The sequence below is a fragment of the Rhinatrema bivittatum genome, chromosome 3 (assembly GCF_901001135.1).
Source record: "Rhinatrema bivittatum chromosome 3, aRhiBiv1.1, whole genome shotgun sequence".
Lineage (NCBI taxonomy): Eukaryota > Metazoa > Chordata > Amphibia > Gymnophiona > Rhinatrematidae > Rhinatrema > Rhinatrema bivittatum.
This window is the reverse complement of record NC_042617.1, coordinates 191729949-191754082: the sequence shown is the minus strand read 5'-3', so window position 1 is coordinate 191754082 and position 24134 is coordinate 191729949. Positions and strand designations below refer to the sequence as shown.

Genomic DNA, 24134 nt, shown 5'->3' with positions numbered 1-24134 from the left:
ACACTGCCATTCGCTTGGTCACTGGGGTTTGCTGCTGGGTCCCTGTGGTGGGGGGAGGGGGCTGAGGTCTCCGTTTGGCTCTTCCTTGGGATGCCCTGCATTTCCCCGATCCTGCGCCCCCGGGGGGTTACCAGCCAGTGGAGCACCTGGAGATTCCTCTCCAGGTCGTACTGGGCTCTCCGCGTCCCACCCCCCCATGGGACTAGATGGCAAATCGGAGCTCTAGCCCTGCGAACACAACCATGTGCCATGGCTGAACTAGGGAACTGAACCTTAAAGCACCCCAGGGAGAGCCAATACGGACCCAACTACCCGCTATCCCCCAAGGGACTTGTCTCATCGAAGGTCCAGTTGCAGGACAGCTGGATCTCCTATGCTGTTTCAGTTCTGGCTGCCCCAAGCAATTTCCTTTTATTTTTTTTTAAACTCCAAACTGGCCAAATTGTCTCAGCAGAAATACTGCAACCTTTTCCCAGCAAGGCAGCCACATGGAGGATAGGAAGCCAAAGGAACCGGAGCACTGCGCTCCAGCCAGATTCCTCCCCTCTGCCAGAATTGCCCAATGAGCCATCCCATATCTTGTCCACGGCTCCCCCCCCCCCCACCCGATTGTGCCTTGATCAGGGGACGTCCTCCACTCCCCCCCCCCCCCCCCCGCCAGTAGTCCACAGGTCCCACAGCTGGGACTGGGTGTCATCGGGGGTGATGTCGGCATGCTAGCCGCATCATCAACCTGCATTGATGTCTTGAGTGTGGGCTGCATCCTCCCAGCATGCTTGGCACAGGGTTATCTGTGGCGAATGCCACGGTGCCGCATCTATCGCCTGAGAAACTCTTGAGGAAATTAAAAAGTTATGGGATAGGAGACAAAGTTCTATTGTGGCTTGAGAACTGATTAAAAGATAGAAAACACAGATTTGGGCTAAATGGTCAATTTTCTTAATGGAGAAAGGTGAATAGTGGAGTGCCCCAGGGATCTTTGTTGGGGCCACTGTTTTTTTTTTTGTTTTTTTTTAACATTTTGATAAATGACCTGGAGATGGGAAAAATAAATGAGGTGATACAATTTTCTGATATAAAATTATTCAAAGTTATTAAATCACAAGAGGATTGTACGAAATTGCAAGAAGATCTTGGAAGATTGTGCATCCAGATGGCAGATGACATTTAATGTGGACAAGTGCAAAGTGATGCACATAAGGAAGAGGAACCCAAATTTAGCTACACAATCCAAGGTTCCAAATTGGGAGTCATCACTCAGGAAAAGGATCTAGGTGGTGTAGCAGATAGTATGTCAAAATCCTCTGCTCAGTGTGCAGCTGCAGCCAAGAAAGTAAATAGAATGCTAGGAATTATTAGGAAAGTAATGGAGAATAAAACAGATATCATAATGCCCCCATATCAGCCGCACTTTGAATATTGAGTGTAATTCCAGGTACAGAGAGAAGAGCAAGCAAAATGATAAAGGGGCTGGAATGATTCCCCTATGAGGAAAGGCTAGGGGTTAGGGCTCTTCAACTTGGAGAAGAGATGGCTGAGGGGAGATATGATAGAGGTCTATAAAATAAATGCAAGTCAATTTACTCTTTCAAAAAGTACAAAGACTATGGAACACACAATATGTTAGCTAATATATGTAAGACAAATAAGAGAGAATATTTTTTTTTATGCAGCGCGTAATTAAACTCTGGAATTCATTGCCAGAGGATGTGCTGAAAGCTGTTAGATGGGTTTAAAAAAGGTTTGGACAAGTACTTGAAAGAAGAGGCCATAAACTATTATTAAGGTGGACTTGGGAAAATCCACAATGCTGGGTTAAGCAGCATGGAATCTATCAACCTTCTGGGATCCTGCAGATATTTGTGACCTGGATAGACCACTGTTGGAAACAGGATAATGGTTTGATGGATCTTTGGACTGACCCAGTACAGGATGCTGAGCTCGATGAACCTTTATCTGATCCAGCATGTCATATCTTAATATTCTTATGTTCCTTATTTCTTACTGCAAAACCAGCTTCCTTAAATTACTGTGTGTTCAGCACGGATAATCACAAATCTTCTTTGATTCTCTGCACGCTTAAATTCTAAATTGAGATGGTACAGTCAGAAATTCTATCTTAAAGTTCCAAGCCTCATAAAAATTAAACATTTTTCTCCCAGGACAAGTAGGATGGTAGTCCTTCACATATAGGTGATGCTATCAGGCAGAGCCCTATTACGGAACATTTTAAAGTTTCTAGAAATTTTAACTGGCACACTGAGCATGCCCAGCATGCCATGATCCCTGTGTCCACAGGGGTCTCCCTTCAGTCTCTTTTTTTCTGCGCCGCAGTTTGCCTCACATTTAGGAGCTCTTTGAGATTTTTCTCACGACTTTTCATCACGGAAACACTTGAAGTTTTACTTCACAAATATTTTCCCTACATGGGTCTCCCTTCGTGTACATTTCATCGATGCTCGGTGAGTACTATGCCCTGTTCTCCGGTCGGTTCCTGTCACCTCACTATCGGTTCCCCCAGGTTATCAAACAAATTCCGGCCCTCTTTTCTCCCTATGTCTATCACCCTCGGTCCGCCCCACGATGCCCACGAGTGTCCTTGCTGCGATCTTCCACCGGGCCATCGGGGCTAAATGGATTGGGACGTCCATAGTTCCCATTGTAGTCGCCATCGATGCCCTCGACTAAAGAAAATGCTCCATACTTCGGGTTCTAAACCAGAGCCCCGTGCAATCCTTGGGCGAGAAACAATGCCAGGAACAGTAGAGGCACGGTGACCGTCCGTCACCAACGCCATCCATGACATCGATGGCATCTTCCTCGATGCTGGAGAATAACTGGGCAAAGCACCAAGGGAAACATTGTTACTGACGTGGTAACAGTCCATCGCCAACGCCATTCTGGACATCTGTGGCAGTTTCCTTGGTGCTGGAGAATGAGCGGGCCAAGCACCAAGGGAAACATTGTTGCTGGCACCAGTGTGGTTCCACGATCGGTGCCGGCACTGATACCGCACCAGCATCAATGTCCATTGAGCCAGTTGCGAAGCGGGACCGGGTGCAAGAGTCTCCATGCTCCTCTGCACCTGAGGCACCGAGGCGTTCGACACCGGTGCCAGGTACTGAGCCACCACAGATTCATGTGGAAGTGCCAATAATGTCTAGCCTGTCTCCCCCTGTAGCTGCGCTACCTATACCAGCTTCCAGAAAGGAGCTGGATGTCCTTGTCCGTCAGGCTGTCCTCTATGCCTTCTGGAATCTACTATCACCGGAGCAATCAATATTCGTACCATTGGGGCACCGTCTCGTTGTGGCACCTACCAACGAAAGCCTAAGTCATCGATGCCGACTCGTCCTTCTGAGCCTCCACGGACCCCTCTACCTATCCCGGGATTCTTGAAGGGCGATGGGCACTCTAATCCCGCTTGAGCATCGAGACCTAAGTAAAGGACGTGTCTGACACCCTTTCGACATGGTCACTAAAAGGACCAGTAACTTCTTCCAAGAAACATATTGGTGTCACATATTGCTATTTGCCAGCTATATTTGACACAACACCAAGGGAACCTCTCTGCCATCCACATGAAATTTGAGCAACATGTGATTGCTTCGAAACATCCTCCCGTTGCCAGCAACAGGACTCCGTACTAGATGGTAACCTGGCTTACAGCCCCTGATTTACGGCCTGAAGTCCAAGATAATCTGCCATGCACCGCAGATAATCTCTTCATGCACAAGGTCCAGCAGACAGTGGCTTAATTGCAAGACCACCGCGAGACCATGCGACAGCTCTCTACGTTTCTTGCACAGCAAAGAGGGATGCCAGAAGGACCTTTTACCGCTCATGCTCCCGCGTGAGACCAACTGATATCCAGATTACACCAGCTCCGCCAGTCGGGCAGGCTCCTGGACTTTTCAACCTTGCCAGAGAACAGAATGGTTCATCCCACTGAGGACCACGGCTCGGGATACCGTTCCCCGGAAGCAACTAGGCAGAGGATTTTAATCCTGCTATTTCCTACTTTCAAAGAAAACAGGTGACCTCCGCCCATCCTGGACCTCAGAAATCTCAACAAATTTCTTCAGAAAGAAAGTTCAGAATGGTGTCTCTCGGCACTATGCTTCCCTTACTACAACAAGGGGGTTGCCTCTATTCTCTGGATTTTCTATATGCTTCATAGTGAGTCAACATCATTTTCAATACCAAGTTCTGCCATTCGAACTAGCTTAGACAACTTGTGTATTTCACCAAATGCCTAGCAGTGACTGCCGCTCATCTACAAAGAACAACAACATTCACGCGTTTCCTTACCTGGACGACTGCCTAATAAGGAGTCAATCCAAACAAAGAGCTCTAAATTCTCTAAGACTCACTATAAATCTACTACATTTGGCTGGTAATTCTGTTCAACTACCATAAATCCCATATGTAGCAGATCTGGGCACTACAGTCGCACCAGCCTTCCTGCCCAACAACCGCGCAGACATCCTATCAAATTGTCCACATCTCTACGTGCATGCAGCATAGCCTCAGCCCATCAATTCTTCCATTGCTGGGCCACATGGTTTCCACGATCCACGTCACTCCTATATCCAATCTAGCCATGAGAAAAATTCAGTAGATTTTAAAATTTTAGTGGCTCTAAGCCGTTCAACCGCTTTTGTCCCTGATCATTATCATCGATCCAGTAACCAGATCCTCACAATATCTTGGCCACGGTTGCATCCAACTTGGATTGGAGAGCTCGTATCAACATCCAAACCCAAAATGCGTCAACTCTGCTCCATGAAAAGTCTCAGATCAACTTCCTGGAGCTTCGAGCCATGCATTTATGCCCTTTATGCCTTCAAATACTGCCTCTCACACAAAACTTTGTGGATACAGACATAGTGGCAGTGTGGTACTCAAACAAACAGGGATGCACAGGCTCTTATCTGCTCTGCCAGGAAACCGCACAGTTCTGGGCATGGGCCCTTGCACACTCCATGTATCTCCGGGCCACTTATCTAACAGGCATACCGAACATACTAACAGACCATCTCAATCGATGTCTCCATCCCCACAAGTGGTCTCTGAATCCATGTGTAGCGAGCAAAATCTTCTAGCGCTGAAGTCAACCAACCATCGACCTCCTGCGTCCGAATCGAACCACAGAGTGGACAGATTCTGCTCCCTACACAGGCTTCGAAATGCATTAGCCATGGACGCCTTTCCTCGTCCCTGCAACAAAGGCCTCCTATATGCGTCTTTTCCGATACCGCTCATAGCCAAAACTCTTGTGAAGCTACAGCAGGACAGGTTTTCAATGATTCTCATAACCCCGTACTGACCTCGACAAGTATGCCTCCCTTACTTCTCACTCCAGAAACCAATTCGCCTGCCCACAGGTCAACCTCATAACACAGACTCACTGATATTCTCAGGTACTTGTAGTTTCACGAAAACCTTCCACATGTAAATCTTACCATTCGAAACGGGCAAGTTTTACCAAATGGCATGCACAAAAAGGTATTGGCCCCTTTTTCCTGCCCCACTCCATCTCTATTAGGCTATCTAAGATACCTTTCGGATTCTGGTCCCCAGACATCCTCCGCATGGGTACACCTCAGTTCCATCTCAGCATACCACCAGGGAGTAGGGGATGCCCTGTTAACAGCTCAACCTCTTATGAGTCAGCTTATCATGGGTTTTCTACAACTTAAGCCTCCTCTACGATCACCGGTTACGGAATGGGGCCTAAATGTAGTGCTTACAAGGCTCATGCGTTCCCCGTTCGAGCCTTTGCATTCCTATAACATTAAAATTCTAACATGGAAAATTCTTTTCCTCGTAGCTGTCACCTCTGCTAAAAGGGTCAGTGAGTTACAAGCCCTTGTTGCATACTCACCCGACACTAGGTTCCTCTGTGACAGAGTGGTCCTCCGTACTCACCCTAAATTTCTTCCTAAAGTGGGCACAGCCTCTCACCTTACTCAGGCTATAGTCTGCCCACTCTTTCCCAAGGCCTCACTCTCACCAGGGCGAGAGGGTTTTGCACACCTTGGACTGTTAGCATTCACTTGCATTCTATCTAGACCGCACTGCACTCCATAGGAAATCCACCCAACTCTTTGCTTCTTTGCAAAGATAAGCTGAGAGTTTCAGTTGGCAAACAAACTCTCTCCAACTTCGATACAGCCTGGCTAGCAGACTGTATCGAATTCTGCTATAAGGAAGCAGGCCTTCCTCTCCAGGGGTGAGTGCAGGTACTTTTTGTAAGGGCCATGGCAACATTGGTAGCACACTATCGTTCAGTACCAATTGCCGACATCTGCTAGGCTGCGACAAGGAACTCTCTTCACACATTCGCAGCCCTCTACTGCTTAAATAAGGAAATCCGTCAAGACTCTGCCTTTGGCCAATCTGTCTTGAAAAACTTTGTTGCAGTATAATCCCCAACTCCTTCCACAACCACCTGCTGTGAATTCAGCCTGCCTCATCATTGCCAATAGCACCCCAATTATTGTGCCTGCTGCATAAGTTGTCTGCTATTGGCCTGTTGTAATATGAGTCAGCCTGTAGCTTGCTAATCACCCATATGTGAGGACTACCATCCTGCTTGTCCTGGGAGAAAGCAGAGTTGCTTACCTTTAACAGGTGTTCTCCCAGGACAGCAGGATGTAGTTGTCATGAAACCCACCCGCCACCCCGCAGAGTTGGGTCAGCTTACGTTTATTATTTTATTTTTTGCTCGTGCTTTTTTTCTACAAACGAGACTGAAGGGAGACCCCTGTGGACACAGGGAACATGGCATGTTCCGTAATAGGGCTCCGCCTGATGATGTCACCCATATGTGAGGACTACATCCTGCTGTCCTGGGAGAACACCTGTTAGAGGTAAGCAACTCTATCTTGTACCTCAGCATCATTATGGTAACTTATTGAGCACCTAAAATCATCATAGACACTTAAAACATTTTATATAGTAATGGCATTGAGGAAATGGCTGAACTATGGAGCTGTTCATGTCTAGCATTAAACTGTTCATGTCTAGCATTAAACCAAAAAGTCCCTGTTCTTGTATCGAAACTATTAAAAGAAGGTGACTTGCTGTGATGAAGACTGATCTGAATATCTTCCATAAGGAAATATCTTTATGTATAGAAACTTCAGGGGTGGAATATACTGAATGGTCTTGGGAGTTCTTTAAAGTGTGGTCAAACAGATGGTGTAATGGACTGTGAGTGAAAGTACTCAAAATCTTGAGTAATCACAACTTTTTTGTGGCAGCTTTTATTTGTGATAGACAAGGCCTGAAATGATCTGAAAGACAACGGTTTTGGTTTCAGCTAGTTAGACTTTTTATTTACAGGTAAAGTATTTAAAGCTGCTCCACAGGCAAAATTTAAGTGTACACGGATCTTAATTATCTGTGCTGAGCATAATTGGTTCCACATTAACATTCCATTTCAAAGTTGACATTTTTTATGTATATAGAAATTTTGATACATATATATTTGTGCAAGGCTGGCTAGGCCTCACTGTATTATCAAATGTGGAAACTTGCTCCTTGAGATCTTTCTTCCAATATAGAGTTGACTTGGAGGTTTGGAATCAGGGATCTTAATTCAATAGTTAAATCATTTGTACATCTACTTCAACTTCAGATATGCTACTCAAAGTAAAGCTCTAGGATTTTAAAGCATGTGGTTTGTCCCCAGCTTACCCAAATAAAGGAGGACCGTCTGACTCATTCACTATTAAACATTTCCCTATCTTAGAAGGGAATTCTTGTGCACTAGAGGTTACCAAGTGATAAGGTGGTGGGAACAGCGCAATTTTGAATTGCCTTTTTTTTATCTAAGTCTTCAGAAGGTTGAATTTAATACTCATGTTTCTAAACTATGGCCATTATCCTTAGGATTTTCTCAGGATTCTTCATTATTCCCAATTCTTTTTAATGGTGACTCACAGGGCACCATAATTAGGAGTCTAGGGGTGAAGATATACATATATGCAAATGTCCAGAATTTAGTTTTGAGAAAAATCTGTTGAAATTATTAAAATATATTTGATCTGGTCTCATCTTGGATGTTACAAAACTATCTTAAATTGAACAAGGACAAAACAGGAATTTTGAGGGTAAGGCTGCTATCTTTTCCTGAAAAATAATCCATGCTGAAAATTGGAAATGTTGACAATGGGCTCTCCACTAAAGTTAGAAGTGTAGGGATACTTTTGGATTCCAATTTTACTATGGATCCTCACATTCAGGCCATTAATCAGAAAAGATCTTTCCCAGGTTAAGGCTCATTAAACAGCTTAGAGTCTTGTGGTTGAAGAGATGGTGGTTTAAGCCAATTGTGTCTCGACAGCAGTTTCTAGAAAATGTAGCAGCTAGAATTATAACAGTAGAAGCTGCTGGGAGCATGCCATACCTATGCTGAATGCACTTGACTGACTTCCACTAATACAGAGAGTAAAATTTAAAGCTTTATCATTGGAATTTTGGGCAGTGAAGGAAGCTGGCTTTTTCATGCCTGGCAGTTAAAATCAGTCACCATGTTCCAGGTAGAACATTACAGTTGAGCCAGGAGGTGTGCAGCTTGAAGTCCCGTCAGCCAAATCAATATTGAAAGTTATGTCTTGGGAGCATGCTTTTTCTGATGTTGCCCCTAAATGGTGGAACATTTTGTCAGTGACATTTTGAAATTTATACACTTATAAGCTGTTTCACAACCAATTGGAAACAAGACCAAGAAAAGCGATGGCAGAAAAAATTTGATATGGATGAGCTGATGAAGGATTGGTCCACACCATATCACCCTGTTAACTTATTTCATATGTCAGGGTCTAAATTGGCTTCTATACTCCGCCCACCCTTTTGGTTGAAAGCCTTGCACAAAGCATGGTTTTGGTGGAGGAAAAGTATTGGTCGCAATGTTGCTGTATCACCATTCATAATTCTAGTCAGTAATTGTGACTTTCTGCCTGGGAGGGACCATCAAGTGTTCCGGGACTGGGCTAACAACAGATTCCATTGATTGATGCTGATTCAAAGTCTATTCTTTTCAGCAACTACAAGAGACCTGGGGATACCGCACAGGCAATTCTTTGCATACCTACAGAGAAGGCACTATTGTTTCCAGCTAGCTAAGGGGGATCTGGGCTTATTGTCCCTCTCAGATGAGGAGGAAACCTTTTTGGAAACCATTCCTAAATTTAATAACATTGTGATTTAGGCTGATCATTTAAAAACTGCCTTGCCAGTTTCTCACTTACATCATTTGGCATGGAAGTGGAGTGAAGAGTTGGGTGTAATAGTCTTAGAGGGGGATCTGAAGCTGGCCTTTTCATGGTTATATAAACACTTTCTCCCGGCTAATCTGTGAGAGATTCAATTTAAGCTCTTACATAGGATCTATATTACTAGGTCCTTGGGCAGTATTATGCATCTTTGGGAGTTGGACCTATGTAATAAATGTAATGTTCAGACAGGAGTTCTCTGCCACATGTTTACGGGTTGTGTTAAAATGCAAAATTACTGGAGACAAATTTGTGGTCTGTTGGATAAGGTCTGAGACTGTGAGATCCCTTGGTCAGGACCTTTATTATATTTACATTTAATAGATAACAGTTTGCAACTTCCTCCAGGGGGCAAAAAATTCATCATTGTAACTCTTATGCTAGCAAAAAAGCATGTTTTATTAAACTGGAAAATCGATGGGTGGACAGATATGATGAAAGCAGATGGCACAGATGGAAACACTGGGGAAGCAGGATTTGCATCATCCTAAACAGATGATGCATGGATATTTTTGTTTGTGGGAAAAAAATGTCAGACTATTTTAGAGTCATATGAAAGACTCGTAAAATAGCTAACAAAGATTGTGTTAAGAACCAGCTGGAGTGAATGAGAGTGTGAGTGTTGTGTGTTTAGATGTGGGAAATTGTAGGGAGGTGGGGTTGGCATCTTTTGAAGAGGGATGCTGAAAGAAGTAAACTGTAAAGTTGCAGAAACACACTAATTGTCATTGATGCTTCTTGGTTGTACTGTTTGTTCTTATTTTGTGCACAGCTACTATGATCGTTTGCTCATTCTTTTTCTGCTGTGACTTGAATAAAACAGATCCCCCCCCCCAAAAAAAAGAATATCCTCATTAAATTAGCTAGAGAGGTATATCCAGCTAACTTAACTAGCCATTTCACAGCTGAATATTGACCCCAAATGTTTTGAGACTTACCCTCCCTGAAAATTGTCTTTCTTTTAGCCTATTTTCTTTTATGATTCTTACAAACACATAGATAAAATGATGGTCACAAAATAATTTAGATGCGAGAAAGCAAAACAATAAACTGTTTTTCAAAGGGAAGACGGCTCCATGTCTGTCTTTGTGCCCCGCTAAATAATTTTATCTAATGTCATATCCAGACCTGGCTATTATCTCGTTCTCCCTCCTCCTCTATTCTTGGTGGTCATCTCTCCTCTTTCCATGGTGGCCCTTTATCCCTCCCTCTCTCTCTAGCTTTGTCCAGCATAATTCCTGGAGGTCTTCTCTCCCCTGATAGGTTGCCATCCACTCTCACTCCCCTTAACCAGATTCATTCGTATCTCATTATTTATTCCCTCTGTCTATCCCTTCATGCTATAATTCCATTGCTTTTTCCTCCTTTCTTCCCTAGAGCTATTCTGTTTAATTTTTTTGGTGCAGCTCTCCTCTCCTCTCTCTGTCAGGCATGTGGTAGCAGTAGTAAATGTTTCTCACTGCGGTGATAACCCAGCTTTCTTCTGCTTTCCTCAGTGTGCAGCAGAGTCTGAAAAGGTTCTGAAACCTGCAGTCAGACCCCTCTCTTCTCCACTTCCTCAAGAAGTGAAGCACTGATGTTTACAATCACTCCCTGCCTTCCCCATCTCCGCTGAACATGCGGCAGTGTCGTTTGAGGCATTGCATGGCTATGAGTGGCTCTCCTCTGGCTCTCCTTTTCCTAGTGTGCAGCAATGTGGGGTGAAATTTTTGTGGCCATTCTAGACCCACTCTTACTCTCTTAGCCTGTGGCAGCAGCTCAACTAATAGCAGCAGCTCATTTATTTTTTCCATAGTTAAACGTTTTTGTATCCCTTCTGGAGGACCCCCCTGGGGGATGGTCTTGCAGACCCCTAAAGGGTCCACAAACCCCAGGTTGGTAACCACTGCCCTAGCCCATATAAAAGCAGGCAGAGTTGGAAATCAGTTCGACATTTTAAGTTGCCACTTTTAGGAGGAGGAGTGTATTTTTGGAGTTTCCTTAGTCTCCAACATTAGGCCCCCACAGCTTGATACCTGGGAGAGGGGCACATCCCTATCTCGTACCCAACTGATCTGGAAGGGGTTGTCTCAGAGGAGCGGTACTTCTCTCATCTTCCTTTGTGCCACTAGTTTATCCTTTTTCCCTTCCTCCAATAATTGCTTATTCATCCCAGTCTGTCTTCTGTTTTCTCCCTTCTAGTTTTCCCTCATTACCTTCATTTTTCCCTTGTTACTCCTGTATTCTCTTCTCTGCTTTCTCTCTCAAAATCACCATTGCCATCCCTATGTTTCCCTTGCATCCTACTGCACTAGGCTTTGCTTTTGTGGAGCCGTATGTAGACGATAGCTTTGAGGGAGGAAACGTCAACTAAGGAGCAGAACTGCAGGAGCAAGGATGGATGAGGGAGTGAGGAGTGGTTGGCCTCAAGCAATGCCAGTAATGGGAGGAAGTCAGTTTGGCAAGAACTACACTGGTCCTGGGAAAAGGGGAGGAGTGGTCTGGCTTGAAAAATGACAGAGGCTCTAGTGGGCCCAAGCAGTCATGCAGATGTGGAATCATAGAACACTGGAGTCCATCATATCAGCTCAGTAACAGACACACAGCTGTCTCCAGCTATATATGGTTCTGCTGTTTTGAGTGCTTGAACACTGCAAGACGTGTTCTGACATAGGTAATACACTGCACCATCAGCTGATTAGTAGCCATAGAAAGCAAAGTTCACAAAATTATACATAACATAGGTATATAAAATGAAGTAGCAATAATGTCATGTTCCACAGGTGTAAATCGTTTTCATATAAACCACATGCTAATTTTAAATTTATGCCACATTTCATTTTAACTATTTTATCAAGTTGCACTTGGTCAGAACATTTTCTTACAATGTAAGGGGCATCTTAAAAAGATTTGTATTTTAAAATTGCCTCAAGGTTGTTAGGGTTTTATATCTGGTGCTTAACCATAAATTAGAGTTACAATATTTTCTGCAGCTGGAATATAGTTTGGTTTTCTGTAACATAACATTTCAACAGGATATGTTCCGCATTATAGGCATTTCTCAGATTTTTATCCATTGCTTTATTGAAATACTGTAGAATATAATTCATTAAATGTAAAAAAGAATTCACCAGATTTCCAGGATTTTTAATACTGCATTGTTACGTTTCAATCAAAATTATACTTTGTATCTGAGTGCTAGTGTTTTATTTTTTTGAAAAAGAGCTCCTGTTTTGTGTTCTGCAGTCCTTTTTGTCTCTGTTCTCATATTTCTTGAAAATAATTTTATTTTCTAATACAGTTGTTCTGAACCCAGTTGGTATGGTTTTCAGGATATCCACAATGAATATATGTGGTGCATATTTATTGTGGATATTCTGGAAATGAGACAGGCCAGATGATTCTCAAGGACCAGGTTTAGAAGCGCTGTTCTACTAAATAAGTGATTTGATTGAAATCTATTAATCTAATAGCTTGACTTGAAGATAAATTGAGAGTTAGAAAAGGACTTTGTGAGGGCTCTGCTTGGCCAAAGATCCAAATTTGGGTCTCTTGCAATTTGATTTGCCAGTAGTCCTTCAGGCATGGTGAGGACTTTGAGAGAAATATAGCAGTCACAGACAACAGTGAATTTAGCATCTGCAACACCATGTATGTATTATAAATTGGCATCTGGTAATGGAGTACTATAATTGGTCAGAAGAGATCATATGACCCTCCAGTGAGTTGTCACTTGACATGAGCATAAAATGAGTTAAATTAGCACAGGTTTTGAAACTTGTGAGCAGTAACACCAGTCATTGAGTTGGGCACCCACAAGTTTCAAATTTGTGCTAGCTCATCCACTTTGTTACTTTTTATCTAGTATATGCACACTTCATGTGTACGTTGCTGAATAATTTACCAACCTGGTTTCATATAAGTTGATTTATAAAGAGGTTTTTTTTTTCTTTAAGAAACAATGTGCATTAGATAAGAACTTCCCAGAGCATTGACATTAACCCAGTGGTTCCCGATCTTTACTGTATCGAACCTCCTTTCCACTAATAGCTTCTCTCCTTTGATAAAAATGGAGTAGATAGCACTTCTCTTCTTTTTATTATAAGCAAGTAACTGTTCTGTATGGTTCTTCTCTTTAATGTCAGGGGTTATGGGGTAGAGAGAGTTGGTCCCACTAGACCCAGCTCCTCTCTATTTTGGTAAGCAAGAAAGGTGGTGGAAGCAGATGGGTCCTGCTCATCCCAGACTTCTCGCTCTCTCCTTCATTGGGCCAGCTTGGAGGAGGATCTAGGCTTATCCACAGATATGCTCTATATTTTCTGGTGAGGTAGGAGAGGGAAGAGACAGATGGCCTTAATTCCAGACTCCTGTGTTTTGTATGGGCAAGGAAGAGATGGGTGGACTTCTTCCTGCAGTGCTAATTATCTTGGACACCTCTGCCACTGGCCACACACCCCTCCTTGCCCCCCTCCAGTTTTGGAGAACCTCAGCAGGACTCAGGTCTTAAAACATTGAAATAATTACAGATCCCATAGAGATAATTGAGCAAATGCCCTACTGGATCCCTTAAGCCCATCAGAAAGTAATCTCTCAAGAAGCCTGTAAAATGATAATACTAGGAGCAAAAGAGGAATCTACTGATTAGTAGCTGCTTGGAAGAATTATTTGAGTTGAATTATTCCCCACTTTTAAAGATGTTATTTCAGGATGTGGATATCTGGTCTGGTTCTGCATTGTCCTAGCTAGGTAGATCCATTCGTATTCCTATTTCAATGTTGAAAGGCTGGCAAAGGCACATTTTTGCCTTTATTTGGAAGCACAACCCCCTACATATTACGTGTAAGGTTATGTTTCATCATATACTTCAAGGTGGGTTGGGAGTACCTAATATTCTTTGGTACTTTGCGGCAGTGCAGCTTTGCACTATTTTGAATTGGCATAGGAAAAAAAAGGGAAAGCAATGGATATGGTTAGGGTCATGGAGGGTGACATACCTTTAGGATTTTAGTCTGGCAGCCACGTTTTACCTGGCCACCATTGCTGTGTTTACCCCCAACTATTCATACTACCCTAAAGGTCTGGCAACAATGGAAGCCCAAGTTAGTGGAATCTTGCAGTTTGTTTTTTTTTAATTCTGCCATAAATTTTAACTCACGTTTTCCAGCTGGACAATCTCTATAACATTTTCAGTATTGGGTATCAAAGAATTTTACGCGCTTTGAATCTTTTAGAGGGACCCAGGGCCTGGTTACATTTCAAGAGATCCAAGATAAGTTTGAGTTAGGGCCAAGGGAAATTTTTCGTTTTCTCCAGATCAGTGTTATGGATGTAGACCCCAGTGATAGAATAACAGCCTACCTTGAGTAGAAGGGCAGTCCGGGTCAGAGGCAGGCAGCGAGTAAACAATCCAAGAAGGCAATCCGGGTCAGAAGCAGACAGCGAGCAAACAGTCCAAGAGGCAGTCCAGGTCAGAGGCAGGCAGCGAGCAAACAATCCAAGAAGGCAATCCAGGCTACAGGGAGAAAAGGTAATCCAATAAAGAGCACCAGCACAAGCAAGCCTGTAGCCGAGGCATTTGCTGGTGCTGAAGAGCCAATTTAAATAACAAATTTTCCCACGCTGGTGCGGGGACCGCCGGGAACATCAGCATGGGGGGTGGAGCCTCATTGGGCTGAATCATGTGGCACGGCATGCAACCATTGTGCCGGCGGAAGAGAGCACAGTGTCAGGAGGGCTCTCCCAAATGAGAGGTACGGGTCCACGTCACAACAGTACCCCCTCTGCAAGGTCCTCTCCTCTGCCTTTTTGGCTTTGGTTTGAGAGGAAATCGCCGATGAAAGTCACAAATTAATTGAGGTGCTTGAATGTTCTTGACTGGTTCCCAAGAGTTTTCCTCTGGACCATAATTTTTCCAGGATAATCAAGTATTGAAATGATTGACCTTTTTGTCTACTGTCCAGAATTTTCTCTACCTCGTATTGCGTGTCCTCCTCCACAACATCAGGTGAGACTTGTTTAGGCTTCTTGGAAGGCCAGGACAAGATCTCTGGTTTAAGAAGGAAAATGTGAAATACATTGTGGATTCAGAGTGTTTGTGGTAATCGCAACTTATATGTGACCTCTCCAATCCATTTTCCGACTGGGAATAGACACACGAAGTGAGGGGTGAATTTCAAGGAAAGCATGTGTAGTCTTAAAGTTATAGGTCCTTAACCACACTAGGTCTCCTTGCTGAAGTTGCGGAACTGGTCTTCGCTTTTTGTCAGCCTATTCTTTTGCCTTGGTTGCAGCCTGTTGTAAGAGGGTGCAACCAAAGTTGAATAGGCAGGGATAAATTGTCGATAGTAATTAGAAAATCCTAAGAACCGTTGGATTGCCCTAAGTTTTTCTGGGTCCATCTGCAGGCCAGTTTGGGAAATGATGTAGCCTACAAAGGGTAATTCTTTCTTGTCAAACATGCACTTCTCTATCTTGGCAAAAAGCTTGTGTTCCCAGAGGCGTATTAGAACTTGTCGTACATGGGTGAAATGTTGGTCTACGGATTTAGAAAAAATAAGGATATCATCCAAGTAAACCAGGATGTGTGAATAAAGGAGGTCACGGAAAATATCATTGACCATGGCTTGAAACACTGCTGGTCCGTAACATAGACCAAAAGGCATTACAAGATATTCATAATGTCCATCATCAGTATTGAAAGCTGTTTTCCACTTATCCTCCTCTCAAATTCACACCAGGTTATAGGCTCCCCAAAGATCCAATTTTGTTAAAATCTGTGCTCCCTTGAGTCGGTCAGATAACTCCGTGATGAAGGGAATAGGATATTGATTCTTTTGTGTGGTGGCATTCAGGCCTCGATAATTGATACAAGGTCGCAGTGAACTTTCTTTATTTTTTGACAAAGAAGAACCTGGCTCCCGCCGGGGAGGATGATGGCCTGATAAATCCTCGAGCCAAGTTCTCTTGGATATAGAGGTTCATAGTCTCCGTTTCTGGGCATAGACTCTTCCTCAAGGGGGAATGTTTCCTGGGAGCAGATCAATCCTACAATCATGATCATGATGAGGAGGCAGCGTCTCCACTTGCTGTTTACTGAAGATGTCAGTGAAATCTGAGTACTGATGTGGTAGGCCAGGAAGAATGGAGTCAATATGGGGGGAATCATGTAAGGGAGGTTTAACAGAAACCAAACAGTCATGGTTGACACTTGGGACTCCAGGCAACTAATTGTAGTTTCCCAGTCCAATTTAGGTTGGTGTAATCTCAACCAAGGCAGACCCAGGATGATCTGATTCACTGAAGAGAGTAGAACCGTAAAGGCAAATAGTCTCGTGATGCAAGGAACCCCCGTGATCATGGTAATCGGTCTGGTGATGTGCGAAATCCTGTCTGCCAGGGGTTGTCTGGATACCGATGAAATGGTAAGGGGCACCTTAAGAGGCTCTATGGGAATGTGGTAAAGTTGGACCAATTGCTCTTCAATGAAATTTCCAGCTGCTCCCGTATCCAAGAAGACCTGCAGATGAAGGAAAGTTTTGGTCAGGGAAAGCATCACCGGAATTAGTATCTGGGGAGAGGAAGTCACACGACCCAGGGAGGCCTCTCCCACCAAACCTAGGTCCGGGAGTTTCCAGGCTTCAAGGGACAGATTTTCGCAAAATGCCCGGCTCTCTCTCAGTAAAGGCACAAATTCTGCTGACGATGTCTCTGACGTTCTTCTGGTGAGATTCTGAACCAATCAATCTGCATGGGCTCCTCGGTGTTGGTCTGAGGTTCTTGAGGTTTGGGAGGGAAGAAAGGACGCTGAAAAGAAGGTGCTAGGCACACCGGGTGACGGAGTATAGCCCTCTCCTGGGACCATTCTTGGAAATGGAGATCCAGGCGAACGGCTAGCCAGATCACATCCTCCAGGGAATCTGGCAGGTCTCGTCCAGCTATTTCGTCCTTTATGGATTCCGAGAGGCCTTGGCAAAAAATGGCTATCACTCTCCTCTCCCCAACCAAATTCTGTAGCAAGAGTCTGGAATTGAACTGCTTATTCTCCTACTGACCTTGTCCCTTGTCATATCTGGAGGAGCTCTGATGCTGCAGAGGACAATTGCACCGGCTCATCAAATACTAAGTGAAAGTCTTTGAGCAATTGATCCAGATTGTTCAGCAGGGGGTCATCACATTCCCACAGAGAAGCCCATGCCAAGGCCGATCCTTCCAGGAGCGAGAGAATAAATGTAACCTTAGTTTTATCCAAGGGGAACAATGGTGCTTGCAATGAAAAATGCATCTTACTTTGGTCTAAGAAACCACGACATAATTTTGGATCTCCATTGAAATGGGGAGGAGGCGGTAGACGCAAGACAGTAGTGGATGGAGGAGGTGTCAGAGGTGATAGGGGAGCTGCTATAGCCAAAGCATTCATTCGGGCCACCAATCTCTCCAAAACTCCCGTGACCTGATCCAAGACTCCTTGCTGTGAGGCCAGGAATAGCCTGTAAAGCTGTTAAGTCTACCGGGTCCATGGCCTCGGCAAACTGTTATGGATGTAGACCCCAGTAATAGAATAACAGCCTACCTTGAGTAGAAGGGTAATCAGGGTCAGAGGCAGGCAGCAAACAGGCAATCCGGGTCACAGGGAGAAAAGGCATTTGCTGGTGCTAAAGAGCCAGTTTAAATAGCCACTTTTCTTGCACTGGTGCAGGGCCTGCCGGGAACATCAGCGTGGGGTGAGGAGTCTCATCGGGCTGAATTGTGTGGCGCAGCATGCAGCCATGCTGCCAGAGGAAGAGAGCGCACAGTGTCGGGAGGGCTCTCCCGAATGAGAGGTATGGGTCTGCGTCGCAACACTCAGACATTTTTTGGTCTTAGAAAAGGTGGGGTAAGATTTATCATTGGGAAAGACTCAACTTGAGCATTGATGTGATCAAGCTGATTCTATGAAAGCAATGATCTCACACCTTTATAGATTCCTTAATCAGGACCCTCCTCAGGAAACATTTGTTAGTGGCCTGGGAGCATGATTTGGAGCAGGAGTTGTCAGACGAGGTTTGGAATCAAATTTATTTAGGCATAAAACACAGCTCTATCTCCGCGGATTTACAGAAAAGTAGCTGCAAGGTCTTGTTTATGGTGGTACATCACCCCAGTATGCCTACACAAAGCATTTCCTGACCAGCCTGACCTTTGTTGGAAGGGGTGTGGAGGAAGGGGGTCTTTTTTTTCACTTGTGATGGCAGTGTCTCCAAGTAATAGGATTCTGGGCGGTGGCTTTCTCTTTTGCTCATAAGCTGTTGGGAACTCCTATAAACCCTCCCCCTAAATGTCTATTGTTAAATTTGCCCCTTAACATAAGTGCATAAGGGGACTTTATTTCATCAAATTATGCTTTCTGCCCGATGTGCCCTGGCTCTCAGATGGAAATCTGATTTGGTCCCTACTACAGATTTCAAGTGAAGACTAGATAAGGTGTATCTTTTATCAGCTGTTAAAAATCAGACTCTCACTAACTATTTTAAAATTTGGAACCCTTGGTTAACGAAAGGTTCGTCACTCCTGTAAATTTCCTCTGTGATGTTATCTCGTTTTGATGGTCCTTTATACTATGCTCTGACTCTTATACAGTACTGTGGTTTTCTTTGTGGGACAGTTTGTTGGGTTTTTGTTTTTTTTTTTTGTTGTTGTTGACTATATTATGTATTATTGCTGTTTTTTATAATAAAATTACAATTTGAAAAAAAAAAAAAAAGAGGAATCTTCTTTTGCGTGGTCTCAAAACCAGATGGGACAGTTAGATTTTGCATCAGCTTAAGAAAGGTAAACGCCACCTCCCAGCTATATGAATTGTATTAACTTTATACCTTGCACATCCCCAAGTTATGAGGGTAAGACCTGTTTTATACCTTATCTTTAGTTGTGGCTTATTCTTTGCACAAAACCATCTCTGCACTCCTTCCTCAATAGAACTAAGTTTATTTTCTAGAAAAAAACAAAACATACCAGTACTAAGATACAGGACCATTAGTAAGGGGGGGAAATTGCTTTGGGGGCCCATCATCCAGCAGCCCCAACATAATACTTCCTCCTGCCTTTTCTCCCCCCCTCCCCCACCCCACGCTCTGCCCAGCAGCAGTGGCCTTTCTGACCTTTCTATCTTTAGCCCCAGTTGCCCACCCAGCATCTCCCCATTCTTTCCTGCCAGGGCAACAGTATCTCTCTCTCTCCCTTCTCCGTCCCCCTACCACTGCGTGGAGGCTCCAGCAGAGAGGCTCCTGATTTCTCCCTCTAGTTGTTTTAGCAGTGGCAATGCTAGGCAAGCGCCACTCCACCTCCTGCAGCACACGTCTCTCCCATGTCCAGCCCAGATATGACAGAATGCAGGCGGAGAGAGGCACTAGGCTGGCGTGTTTATGTTTGAGGACCTGCAGAAAAAGGTGTCAGCCCTTGGAAAACCGGTGTGCACTACCAGAAAAAAAAGCCCTGGGCTTAATTATCATAAGGTTAGAATTTTTTTTTTTTTAGCAGAGCAAGTACCACCTGACAAATGAAACTAGAAAAAGCAACAGATCATTAAAAAAAAAAAAAAAAAAACCAAATCCAGAGAAAATCTATAGTTTTAAGTTACATTTTTCTGTACTATATATTATATATATGCATGTGTACATCACAGTTTTCTTGTGTATCAATCAGAATCAGGATTGCAATAAGGGAATCATAAATGTAATAAATTTAGTATGCTATACTGAAGTGGTAGAGGAGAAGTTTCATAAGTCAATACCCATGATTGTCAAAGGGTAGAAAGCAGAATGAAACCCATGCTAAAATCTAGACAGAATTTCTAAGACCTAAGGGGTAGATTTTAAAAGCCCTGCGCGCGTAAATCCTGCTGGATTTACGTGTGCAGGACACTCGCGCGCCGGCGCGCAAGTCCCAGGGCTTCGTAAAAGGGGCGGGAGGGGCGTGTCAGAAGTCCGGGGGTGTGTCCGGGGGCATGTCTGGGGTCCGGGGGCGGTCCGAGGCAGGTTCGGGGGCGGGCCGGGAGGGCGGTCCCGAGTCCCCCGGCACTGCGGCCTGTGCTGAGGGATGGCGAGGCGGCGCGTGCAAGTTACGCCTGCTTCGAACAGGCGTAACTTGCACAACAAAGGTAGGGGGGGGGATTTAGTTAGGGCTGGGGGTGGGTTATATAGGGGAAGGTGGGGGGGCACGGAAGAAAAGTTCCCTCCGAGGCCGCTCCGAATTCGGAGCGGTCTTGGAGGGATCGGAGGCAGGCTGCGCGGCTCGGCGTGCGCAGGCTGCCGATTTTGCGCAGCCTTGCACACGCCGACCCCAGATTTTATAAGGTACGCGCATATCTTATAAAATCCGGCGTACTTTTGTTTGCGCTGGTTGCGCAAACAAAAGTATGCGCGCGCATACTTTTTTAAGATCTACCCCTCTGTGAGAAGTAGGACAATTTCTGTCCCATGCAGACTTGGAAATCATAACACACTTAAAAAAAAAAAAAAAAAGTGATGATATGGACATTGAAGTTTTTATTTTTCCTTCAAATAAAATGGTTTTCTTTGGTATCAGTTGGAGAATCAGCATCTGGAAAGCCACCCAGAAGCCTTGCCCAGCATATCCCAGGACCTGGTGGCATTGAAGGAGTTAAGGGTGCAGCATCTGGTGTTGTTGGAGAGCTTGCACGTGCCAGGCTGGCACTTGATGAAAGAGGGCAGAAGTTAGGTGAACTGGAAGACAGGACAGCGGCTATGCTAGCCAGTGCTGATGCTTTCTCAAAACATGCTCATGAGGTAACACCATTGAAAGCACAGATCTCTTCTGTCCATCCCTGACATGCATGTTGTTACAGTACAGTATATCATCATAGGCAATATCACTTGACAAGGTGTGCCTTAAAACGTTTTTGTGAACACAGAAGGTATTTTGCCAAAGTGCTTTGGAGTCCAGTATTGCACTTTCTCCTGTTGCATAGAGAAATTGATATTGAGTATGCTGGTGAATGGGTAAGCTATACAGGTAAAGATATGCCTGTAACTTTATCTGGTTCAGTGGAACTTATCCAGATAAGTCTGCCATTGAATATTCCTGGATAAAGTTCCCGAATAAAGTTACTTGGCTAACTTTTGGACTGCTATTTTTCTGACCAAAATTACATGTGTGACTTCAGGTGGACAGCGCTCAGTATGTGTGCTCACTGGCTAAAGGTTAGCCCTGTCCCCGGAAAACCTCCAGCATCAACTCTTTAACTGAATAAATTTTGTGCGCACAAAAAATGTATCTGTTTGAAGGGGGAAGTATTCAAATTTTAGCTTTTGTCTGGCTAACTCCAAAAGTTAGTCAGTCTAAGCCTTTGAATATCGACCTCATCTACTAATCAAGGATCATAAAACATGTCTTGCTTTTTACAATAAACTATTTTTTCAATTTTGCATAACATTAGTTGAACTCTCATACCGGAGCAGATAATGTCATTTATTTAGCATTGTTAATATTGCCCTGCCATTGGTTGATGCCTTTACATTGTTCACTTTGCATTAACAGCTTTTGACTCACAGTGAAGCAATGCTGTCTGGCAGATGACAGCATTTGATTTTTCTCAGTCATTTCATAAAGGCTTTAAAGTTTTGGTGGAGCTCTAGTTTAAAAGCTGAGCACCTGCACCATCCCTTAATTTGGATCCTAGATTATTAAATTTATAGGATGTACATAAATATTTAAACATACATGTATTTAAACTGACTTATTTACAACCATCTCTGCTAGATTTACCATCCAAATATGTATTTGTTAAATTTAGATCCTGCTTAACTTGTTAAAAAAGCAAAGTATAGAAAATTAACATACAATATAAAAACATGAATACAAAAATAGCAACCATAATACAGCATATATAAGATATTAAACTAATTATTATAAAAGCAGAAATCTCTCATTCAGTCAAATTACAACTTGCTATTTAGTTTGTGACATAATAATCCTTTATTCTGTTGTGATAATGTACACTTCCAAGTATTCTTTTTGATCACATTTAAATTCTGGACACCATTTTTCTCTGGCTTTATTCCTCTTGTATATGTGCATCTCAAAGTGGAGGAGGAAACTGGCAACTGCAAAGTGAAGATTTGCTCTCTGCTGCCACCTGAATATTTATTACAGGCACACTGCAGTTGCAGACCAACTCTGGGTTTTTTTTAGGTTGATCCTTTGGAAAATGTGAGGCACTCGCCTCCCCTCGCCTCCCCTCATCCCCCTCACCCCTTTTTTCTCTCCTGTGACCTAAGTTTGGGTTCAAAACCCAGAGAATTCCCAGGAACGATAAGGTACAAGAGGACCTGCTCTTTCAGATTGTAAAGAAAACTATTGCCAGGAGTCGCACAAGTGCTGGTCAGGTGCAAGAAATAAATGTTTTTCTTTTATTTATCTTAAATCTAAAGTTGGCAAGTACTCACTGATGCCCTTCTTTGTTTATTATTCGCCAGAAAGAGGGCACTTTAGAATGAAATTGTTTATATTATGCTGTAAATTTTTTTTGCTTTTTTTTTTTCTTTAGATGATGTTGAAGTACAAAGACAAGAAGTGGTATCAGTTCTGATAACACAGGTTACTCTACGTCTCTTTAAATTCATCTCGAAGAAAGAAAAAAACAAAATCATCCATGTTTCTCTTCATTTGTTTCTGTAGGACAGTTGAGGCCGCGGAGGGGTTGGGGAGTGAATTCATCAGACACTGTTGATTCTTAGCACAAATCATGCACTGGTTTACCTCAGTCATCTGGCTTTACCTGAGGAGTGCTAAATTTAAAAAAAGAAAAAAAAAAAAACCTCAAGTGTTTGTCTCTCGGTTGAGTTGGTTTGAAATCTGAAAACAGAGCATGGAACACAGAAATTTGAGGACACACAAACACAGAACATGTGGGGAGTATGAACAGGGACAAAGCGATATCGTTCCTATGTTGAAATTTCATATGCCAAAAGTTTTTGTGTTGTATTTGCTACTGGTGTTTTACCCTCCTTTGGGGGTGGAGGCAATAAATCAGGGGTGCAAGTCCATGTCTGTCTTTTGGACCATTAACAGCTGGTCTATGCCTGGCCATCTGTGGAACTTTGCAAATCCTTACCATTAATGAAAATTATATTCTTGTACTTATCAACTCAATGGACAAAGAATTTGGAAGCTTGGAGCATCCATGTGAAAGAGTTTGATCCATGGTAAAGAAGGTGGACCCCTAAAAGTATTCTTTATTCACTCCATACTCTTAAGTGCAAAGCAAGAGGATAAACTAATTTTGCAATGGAAACAATTGCACAGTACTGTCGAAGCACATTGCATTCTAGGAGTTTGCACTGGTGCTGCAGATGTACAGTATGAATCCATATCCATTGTAGCAAGGAGACTGCTCTGATGTCTAACTTTGCTCTCATTCACGCATTCAAAAAATGATTTTCTTGCTTCCATATATTAAAATATGTTGAAATTAGCTCTTGGTTGCATTCATGCTGTGAATTTTATAACTGTTTATAAAATGTATCTGAAAGTAATTTGATTAAATATTTTCAAATGGTTTCAGTATTTAATGTCAGCCCTTAGTTTACTACCAGATAAGTTACTTTTGAGTCATGTTCAGTACTGCTTAAAATATTTAGATACTAAAACATGGGTGAATGGAAATATTAAAACTTAAGAATCACCTATGGAAGTCTATATTCCTTTAGCCTATAGGGTATGTAGGTCAAATTGGATGAGTTTCTAAGTTTGGAGATTTAAGGTTAATATGGAGAAACAGGTTTGGTCTGCAATATGTGTGTCAGACACTAGGGAACTACAACCATAGGACATATGTTGCAGGCTTTCTGTGTCTCAGACCTTAAAACATACTTT

The 24134-nt window shown here is 43.3% G+C and overlaps 1 protein-coding gene across 4 annotated transcripts in view; it reads left to right on the top strand.

Annotated features, from left to right (window-relative positions):
- Positions 1 to 23733, top strand: part of STXBP5 (syntaxin binding protein 5) — a 1098992-nt gene extending 1075259 nt beyond the window's left edge. For all 4 annotated transcript variants that reach the window (XM_029594044.1, XM_029594043.1, XM_029594042.1 and 1 more), the window contains 2 exons: positions 20826 to 21046; positions 22807 to 23733. In XM_029594044.1, coding sequence (XP_029449904.1) covers positions 20826 to 21046; positions 22807 to 22848 — 263 coding nt within the window. In that variant the 3' untranslated portion in view covers positions 22849 to 23733. The remainder of the gene's footprint in view (positions 1 to 20825; positions 21047 to 22806) is intronic.
- The last annotated feature ends 401 nt before the right edge of the window (positions 23734 to 24134 follow it).